This window comes from Diabrotica undecimpunctata, chromosome 1 (genome assembly GCF_040954645.1).
Source record: "Diabrotica undecimpunctata isolate CICGRU chromosome 1, icDiaUnde3, whole genome shotgun sequence".
NCBI lineage: Eukaryota > Metazoa > Arthropoda > Insecta > Coleoptera > Chrysomelidae > Diabrotica > Diabrotica undecimpunctata.
The window spans coordinates 30,922,197-30,932,331 of NC_092803.1; the positions used below are offsets into that span (position 1 = coordinate 30,922,197).

Genomic DNA, 10,135 nt, shown 5'->3' on the forward strand with positions numbered 1-10,135 from the left:
TCCATAGTATAAAAGTTAAAGAAGAAAAAGATTTTAAAACAAAATCATACCCAATACCATATAAATACAGAGAAGAAGTAAACAAAACAATTAATAATATGTTAGAAGATGGGATCATTGAGAAGGCAGACACACGTTTTATTAACCCCATAGTAGTAGTACGAAAAAGATCAGGTGAAATCAGGTTATGTTTGGATGCAAGGAATATTAACAAGATTACTGAAAAGCAATTTGAAGCACCAATGAGTATAGATGGAATATTAGGAAGAATTACAGGAATGTCATTTTTCACTAAAATCGATTTACAGCATAGTTTCTGGTTAATACCTCTAGAAAGAAAAAGTAGACAGTATACAGGATTTCAGATAGATGGAGTAGTATATCAATTCAAAGTAGTACCATTTGGACTTCAATCATCTTGCAGTGCTCTATGTAGATGTCTTCATGATATTTTGGATCAATATAAACATTTTGTAATTCACTACATTGATGATATATTAATTCTTTCTAAAACGGCTGAAGATCATGAGAAACACCTAAAAATTATAATAAATAGATTAGACAAAGTGGGACTAAAAATAAATCAAGAAAAATGTACATTTTTTCAAAAAGAAGTCATATATCTAGGTTATAAACTTAACACTAAGGGAATCGAAATGGATCCAGAACGGACACAAGTCATTCAGGAATATAAAACACCACACAATTTAAGAACTTTAAGAGGATTTATTGGAATAATTAATTATTATAAAAGGATGATACCAGATCTAAGTATAAAAGAAATTCCATTACTTGAACTACTGAGAAAAGGTGTAAAATGGAGATGGGATCAGAGAAGAGAACTAGCATTCCAAGAAATTAAAAACATTTTTCTGTCAAATTTGAAAATATACTATCCTGACTACACACAGCCATTCATATTAAGAACAGATGCATCAATAGAGAGATTATCAGGGGTATTATTACAAATACATGATGGGGTCGAATACCCAATACAATTCATTTCAAGAATCACAAAGCCACATGAAAAGGGTTACTCAGTTTCAGAATTAGAACTAGCAAGTATAATACACTGTGTCACAAAATTAAGATTTTATTTGTTGGGTAATGAATTTACAATAGAAACAGATCACCAAGCTTTAACATCTATATTAAATAACAAATATGGAAACAGTAGAATACATCGGTGGAGTCTAATACTTAGTGAATACTGCTTTGAAATCAAATACATTTCTGGAAAATCCAATATAGTGGCAGATGCTTTATCAAGGTTAGAAAATACATCACAAAAAGGGCAGCGAACAATAAAAATTGGATTAAATCAATTAGTAGAAAGTACTGGATTATATTCTAAAGAAGAAATTATAAGAGATCAGATCAATTTGAGTGAAAAACAAAAAGTCCTTAGGAAAGATGGAGTATATTATAAAATAATAAATGGCATAGAAGTATATGTAATAACTAGAACTTTAGCAAAGAAAATATTGAAAAATTTACATAACAATTATATGCATATTGGTTCAAGAAAGCTATGGATGCTATTTAGGGACAATTATTTTGCAAAGAATGACATAAGTATAGCAAAAGAAATTACTAACCAATGCCCAATATGTCAACTAAACAAAGAAAAGAATTTAAAAAAAAAACTTACTGATAGATCCATTTCATAGATAGATGGTAGATTTCTTTGTTGTGAATAAATTTGACATCATACTTGTTGAATTTTGTACATATGGAAATTGTTTGGTACCCTAAAAATCATAATTTGGGGTTAGACACAAAATTGATACTATAATTGATATAAAAATGTCTTTCTAATATAATAAAGTAAAAAAAAAAACTTACCAATCTATATTGATGAAAGTTATTTTGAATGGAAATAATTCCTAGATTTTGTCTATAAACAAACAGAACACCATATCGATTATATTTTAATTAAGGTTATATTTTATTCTCTGATATCGCATCCATTGCCCCATTTGACATGACAGTTTGACCATAGAATAGCCGAACTGTGCTCCGTTGTTCTCTGCTTTGATATAGACAGCGAACAGGGATGTATTTAATACATTTTAAATAAAAAAAAAAAAATTGATTTATTAAATTTAATAAGGTATGAGAAAATTAATATTTAAAAAAATAATAAGTAAATTATTTATTTTAAATATTATTTTTGGGGTATTGTGACGATTAGGGTTTATAGAAAATAATTTATAAGTTATATACTACATAATATTAAGTATTTGATTATTTTAAGAAGTTAAATACTAGAGAATTTAATAAAAATATATTTATGTGAGGGCATTTTTAATAAATTAGCATATAATAATTGTAAAAAGTTGTATTTTAGTAGTTATCATTTTGTAGATATTTTAAGTGAGCCATGTGCATAGGCAACCAAAAATACTCTCGGAGTAATTTGACAGATAGAAATTAATCATAAGGGAATATAAAGTGGGGTTATATAATATATTGTTTGAAATGTGTATTTTATTAAATTAGAGTGTTAGTTACAAATTTAATTATATATTCTGATCTGAAAAGCCTAAATGTAAACAAAATTATTAATAGAAAAGAATGGAATTCTCTGGATCTCCGGAGATGGCCATGTTTGCGAAATGGTTTGTTTCAGAAAATTCAGACAAGTAGTTAATAGAACAAAATAGAACATGATATCTTACGAGATGGTTCTAGAAATCCAAAAACATATAAATACCCGTGATTTGGATTCAAGATGGCAGTTTTTGAAAGTTTTTAGTCAGAAAAGTTTTAGATAGTGCAGTCAGAAGAGTTTTAAGAAGTTTAGAAGTTTTTAGTCAGAAGTCAAGCAGTTTATTATGAAAGTTAGTTGGAGATAGTCCAATTGTTTAATATAGTGAGTTAAATGAAGATTAAAAATTATGCATATAATTTAATGCACATTTATAATTATACACAAATAATTATTGAAGATAAAAAAAGGTATATTGGAAGAAATTAAATTATATTATGGTTGGAGATTAGTATAAATCAACTTATAATAATTGGATATTGGTATATTGAAAAGAAGAATAAATATAAATGCTGTTTGCTGGTTTGGTTGGTGGTGTATAGATGCTGGTGAAGAAAAATATATCTTAAATTGGTAGAAGCTGATAATTGAAAAAAGTAATTTCACAAAAAACAAGGATAACCGAAGTACGAAGACTTTCAGTGGTGATTAGAATATATATAGTAGAAAACATTTCATTTAGGCATTCAGTGAAAGAAAGGTACAAAATTTTGTTAATATAATTTAGTTAGTGTCATAACAATTTCAATTTTGAAGATAGTTTGTTTAAATTTTAGATTGTCTATAGAATTTAATTAGTTTTATAAGAATATCAGTTTAAAGATAGTTTATTTTAAATTTACATTGACTAGGTTAGATATATATGTGTGTTTCATAATAGTTATAATAAAGATAATTTTAAAAAGTACTTACAAGCTAATTCTTTGAGAACCGCGATAAAAACCCTATATATTATATTATTAAAAATACTCATTGCTCATCATTCAAACAAAAAACACATCATAACAATATATATATATATATATATATATATATATATATATATATATATATATATATATATATATATATATATATATATATATATATATATATATATATTCTCACCGAGACCAAGAAAAAGGAAAAAGGAAAAGGAAAAAAAGATATATACATATCTACAGTCGAGTTAGTAAAGATAACAGAGCTTAGAGGGGAGTCTCTATTGCCATTAGACAAAATCTTAAAAACAATATTAAATCGGGACTAAAGTAAATGAACAACTGCTAATACTGGAAATGAAAAAGAATGGACACAACATTGTAATTGTCGGAGTGTATGCCCCAAATGAAGATGTAAATCCAGAAAGTAAAGACGATTTCTACAACAAGATGAATGAAATACTCTCTGAAGTTAAAGAAAACTGTAAAATCTTTATAGTAGGGGATTTAAACGACAGAGTAGGAAGAGAAGAAAATAACAGAGTCGTAGGAAGATGTGGGGAACAAATAATCAGTGACAACGGAATGCGTCTTAGAGATTTTTGTGAAACAATGTCTCTCAAAATTATGAATGGCTTTTTTCAATATCGAGACATCCACAAATTTACATGGATACAACCTACTAGGAATCTGCGCTCGATAATCGACTATCTAATCCAACGACAAACTTCCCAGCTGAAAACAACTGACGTAAGGGTATACCGTGGATCAGAATATGGATTCGACCATCGTTTACTTATAGCCAACGTGATAGTTAACTATCGCAAAAACAATAACACTCAGGTACAGAATATAGAAAAGGAACAAGAAGTAACATCCCCTAAATATAACCCAGAAAGCTTAAAAGAAGATTCAACGAAATTTCTTTACAAATTACGACTGGCCACAAAATTACAAAATGTGGATCGAGAAATTATATAGCGGCAAAAGAATTATTCCAGCAACTTAAAAAAATGCATTCATGAAGCTGCAAGTAAAGCTTTGGGGTCTAAAGACAAACATAAAACAAAAAATCAAAAATGGTGGTCGAAGAATATGCAAACGTTAGTAAACAAAAAGAAAACTGCTTATTAGAAATGGATGTCAACGAGAAAGGAGGAAGATTACAAGATATATCAAAAATTAAATCGTGATGTAAAAAGAGAAGTAGTGAAAAGTAAAATTGAGATGTGGGATCGAAGATGTGTAGAGGTAGATAGGTATATGGGTTGCACAAAAGTTGGATCTAACAGCATCTGAATTTGGTTGGAAAATATTCATGTATAAGATAAAGCGTGTTAAAATTCGTTTGTACCTCTGTTGATTAAGTGTGACTTGTCTAACATTTTCCTTGATTAAGTACGGACCAACGACTCCACTTCCCGAAACTGCACATCAAACAGTCACTTTTGCACTATGTAAAGAAACTTTTTAAACTTCATCTGCTCTGGCAAAGCCAAGAAATCGATTTTTGCAATAATTTACATGACCCGAAAAATAAAAATAAGCGTCGCGTCGTCTAAAAACCATACATTTTTCAAAAATTTAAGATTTTTATACTGTAACGCAAGAATTCTGGCGCAATATTGCACTCTAATGCGATAATCCCGAATATTTGTATTTGTTAATATACTCTAATTATATACTATTATTAGAATAAAACATATCAAAATAAAACAGAAAGTTAATAAATGAATAAAATCAATGGAAATTGCAATAAAACAATTATTTTAAGAAAAAGCAAACGTGTTACCTTTATAACGTTATATATTAGTTTTCGGTTCCTATATTAATAAATATCGACTGTCACAAAATTTGAGTACCCTGTATAGCGAATTTTATAATTTTATAAAAGTCATAAAGGGTCACTTAACGACAAAAAATTTCGAAATAAAAAAAAACAATTTTCGACTTTATTCTACTTTATTTTAAATAAAGAATAATCTAATCACTAAAAAATTATTTTAAAACTATCAAATCAGTAAAACATCTGAATGAAAAATTCTAAAAGCATGTCTTTAAACGTTAGGATATACGCCGTCAGTAGTAATTCCACATTGGTTATTCTTATTTCTGCTCATCCGAATATATCCGTCCATTCCCCAGTTTACTCCCCAGGAGTTTTTGACGATCCAGTAATCTTTTCCATTTTCTGTACCATAGCCAACAACAAGTACACCATGATTCAATGAGTCAAATTCATTAGAGCATTCCGTATCATCAAGTATTCCTACAAAAGAGTTTGATAATGAGTTACATATTAAAAAACATTTGTCATAAAATGGTTCGAATCACACTTATATAAACAAAACTGTACCTGCCACATATAGCTGAAACTTAGAAGAAGCATCAATAGCTACGGAGATAGGACCTTTTGCAAAAACTGCGTTTTTAAGATCTTCTTCATCATTTTTCTTAATATAAGTAAAGTTGCTGATCTTGGCAGCAACTTTGGAAACATCAAATCTACATTTATCGTCCACGCCTTCGTAAGGATAATCCTTTTCTGACATTATTCCCCCTTTTTCAATATATTCCAGAGCTTTGTCCATCCAACCTCCTCCGCATCCATAACAATTGTCATTAGCGCAATCAACTAGATTTTGTTCACTTAAAGATACCAGATTTCCAGTTTTAAGGAAATGTGCTCCTTCTACTGATCCAGTCTACGATACAAAAATAAAATAGGATAAATTTTGTTAAGCATTAAAATTAAAATTACTTACTGTACTGAAGGTCCAACAAGAGCCACACATTCCTTGATCTTTTACCTCTGTTACAGCTCCCTTATTTCTCCAATCAAATGCTGAAGGTAGATCTCCTAGTGGAGCTAGTAAGTGTGTAACATGAGGTCTGTTAGGCCTTGAATTTTTAGAAAGCACCAACATGTCCATAAATTCTTTTTCGGTCAAGTCAGCAAATTTGGTAACACCCAACATAAAAGAAGACTCTCCATTGTAATATTTTTTATTGTGATTTTCGATTTTTTTCAGATTTTCTTGAAAAATTGTGAAACGGGTCTGTTCTTCAACGTAGTTTATGTAACTTTTGTTATGTTTAACCTAAAGAATTAAATGGTTAGTTAATTTATACATTTTTTAAGTTTAACAAAATTTCAAATAAATTTTAATTATCTTAAAACTTATTTAAAACAAGAAGTATTTAGTGGTTATATTAATTATTACAGTTCTTATAGTTTTACCTTAAATTGTACCCATTTTTCTTTATCGTTTAATGCCTGGATAGCGGCAGTTGTCAGGAAAATTAATATTAGAAACTTCATCTGCAAAATAGAACAAAATGTAACAATGTTACTGAGGAAATAATTATTGGTTTACCTTAATTTTTAAAAACTGGGAAACCATTTTATAACAAAATTGAATACGTTATGCCTTCTAGGAGACAAAAATTTGCTTTTATATTCTGATTTTGCTTAGTACAAAACATCTTGCAAAACTACATATAAAAACAATTTTCGAAATTTTTCTGTTTTGAAAAGACTAAAATCCCGATTGGTTATTTATTTTGTTTACGTGAGATTTAAAGATAAGTGTCTAACTAATTAAGTAGTCAGGTATCAGATAAAATTGCTGATAAAACATATGAATCCCACAAATTGTTTTTTTTTTAATTATAATATAGATATTAATCAAAATTTGATCATGAGACAAGATATGTTTTCTTATTATTTTCTATACTCCATTCGTCAGATATGAACTCAACCTTTAAAAGTTATACAAAAGGATGCAAACAAGTTTACCACGTTTAGCCCGCAAAAACCACCCTCCGTAGGGGAGGAAAACGGAAAAAATCGTTTTCCAAAAAATGTGTACACCGTAGAAAAAAATGTTTCAAATATAAAATGTAGCTAAGATAATTTTAATATTACTACTACTATCGACACTACAAATAGGTACTATTTATCAGTCTTTCTCAATATTTGTTATTCTCTTACTTAAACCCTTAATTATATCAAGATATATCAAGGAATATCTATACAGAATAATAATTTGCTTAGTCCTAACATACGATTCAGATAACGAGACTAACAAAAAATAATGAAAATATATTAAAACATTTCGAAAGAAAATTACTAAGGCAAATTAATTTATGGAGCTACGGAGCAGAGAATGAGAATGAAGTCGAAGATGGCGAGACACAACTAGAATATACCAGGGACAAGATAAGGTAAAGAAACAATAATATAGGACATCTGAGGTGGGTAGAGCATGTAATGCAAGTGGAACAAACTGGCACTGCTAAAAAAAATACTCCTTTATAAACCCATTTGACAGAGAAGATGAAGACACAAAACAAGCTTCCTTCATAACTTCGTTTTCTTCACTTGCAATATCAGAATTATCCGACGTTGGCGATCACAATTGCGAAGGCTTCTCGATCTTCTGCGAGATGGAATAATTGTCCTGCATTTGAAAACTGAGTCCATTCACGATAATTTTTAACCAAGAAACCTCGTTTCTTGCTACACCTCCAGGGCACTTCATTTGTTTTTAAAAATCAGTTGTAGTATTCATATTATACCCGACAGGAAATTTAAGTAAAGACGATTTCTACAACAAGATGAATAAAATACTCTCTGAAGTTAAAGAAAACTGTAAAATCTTTATAGTAGGAGATTTAAACGGCAGAGTAGGAAGAGAAGAATATAATAGAGTCGTAGGAAGATATGGGGAACAAAGAATTAGTGTCAACGGAATGCGTCTTAGAGATTTTTGTGAAACAATGTCTCTCAAAATTATGAATGGCTTTTTTCAATATCGAGACATCCACAAATTTACATGGATACAACCTACTAGGAATCTGCGCTCGATAATCGACTATGTAATCCAACGACAAACTTCCCTACACCTCCAGGGCATTTCATTTGCTTTTAAGAATCAGTTGTAGTATTCATATTATACCGGACACAAATTTGCCGAGTCCGAGGCTAGTATCCACACAGGGTTGTAGACCTTTTATTTTCTTTCATTACTATTTAAATGAGAATAAGCCACAATTAAAGGTTAAAGTAAGTTTATTGACGTTTCAATTTCCACTTTGGAAATCGTTCTCTTTTCCGAACGATTTCCGAAGTGTAAATTGAAACGTCAATAAACTTTTTTTCAATCTTTAATTGTGGGTTATTCACATTTAAATAGTATATATATATATATATATATATATATATATATATATATGTATATATATATATATATAAAATATATAATTTATATATATATATATATACATCCCGCTATCCTTTTAAAACCTTTTCACGTTGCAGTAATTTAGCATCACCAAGAATTGCTATCATTTTCTATTTATAAATTGTGTATGTTCGTTTAGTGCACCTTTGTAGGCTTGGCACTGTTGTCGGTTTTTCAATATTCCGATTTTTTTTATATATTTAATTTTTTACGTCATACCTACGTTTTAACATCGAGCGGTAAAATCACTGTATTTGGCATCATTTTAGAGCCAATAGATGTTGCCGGTATTAATCCTTAAAATAATATTTTAGATACCTAAATATCGATCGCTTTGGGTTCAAGTTCAAAGAACGACATTGAAACTACCTGCTCACAAGTTGCAATCTCAACGGGTTTTTTCTTCGTTTAGATGTTATATTTATTCAACCTAGATATTTTTGCCCAGAGAATCGTGTAGGGGAATATTTTACATAAATTTCAATTTACAACCTGTTTAGTCGAAGCTATCGATGAATAGTTTGAGATAAATATTATGGTTTTATGGGATTAAGGCCTTAATTATTGGTTGTGATCCTGTTAATGTTTGAAATTTTGATTTCCATTCCTGAAATCGTTCTCAAAAAACGTTTTTTTGTACAAAATGTGTATACACATGTTTACATAATTTGTACAATAAACAAAGTTATTGTAAAATAATAGTGGAAATCAAAACGTTAAATATTAGTTAATTAAAAATGTAATTTTCATCTCAATAACGACCAATAATTGTGGCTTAATCACATAAAAAAATAATATCGGATACCTCGCTAAATAGTTTAAAAAAATCTTATACAGAAATTTAAATTCTAAATAGTATGAGGGGTAGCTGACGAAAAATTCGTAAAGACGTACACTTGATTTTGCTTTGTTTTTTTAAACAATCTTAAAAGGCAAAAAAAAATTTTTTGCTTATAAAACGTTTTGTATACATTCTAAAGAAAAATAATTCAAATAAAAGTTGTAGACCATAAAAAGTTTTTTATGTAGAGAAATACCAAATTTAAATACATAAATAATTGATATAATTTCAAAAAACCGTAAACTTTAAGATATTATGTTTGTAGTAATTTATAAATGTTAATAACTTTGTTTTTTGCCTAACGACAGGTAATATAGCTACTTAAAATTATGGCAATTGATCAGTTATTAAAGTGTGCTAAATATCAAGCAGATCAAAAAATATTTTACAATTTATTCAATTTGTTTATGACAGAAACCGATTATTTAAACAACCGTACTTGTCCAAACAGTATGACTACAAGTATTTTGTAACTTGCAATCGATTCTTTGCGCTTTCAGTTTTAGGGTATATTAAAAAAACTTAAACATATTATTAAATTTTTTATTAAAAACAGTTTGAATAGGGGACTTTTTAG

General features: G+C 28.8%; 1 protein-coding gene across 1 annotated transcript; it reads right to left on the reverse strand.

Annotated features, from left to right (window-relative positions):
• Window positions 1–5,462: 5,462 nt before the first annotated feature.
• LOC140447512 (digestive cysteine proteinase 1-like) lies at window positions 5,463–6,982 on the reverse strand. The gene is made up of 5 exons (XM_072540209.1): window positions 6,849–6,982; window positions 6,713–6,793; window positions 6,237–6,572; window positions 5,828–6,176; window positions 5,463–5,740 (listed from the first exon to the last, which is right to left on the reverse strand). The coding sequence occupies exons 1-5, from the start codon at window positions 6,873–6,875 to the stop codon at window positions 5,529–5,531; spliced, it is 1,005 nt and encodes a 334-aa protein (XP_072396310.1). The 5' UTR covers window positions 6,876–6,982; the 3' UTR covers window positions 5,463–5,528.
• Window positions 6,983–10,135: the final 3,153 nt, after the last annotated feature.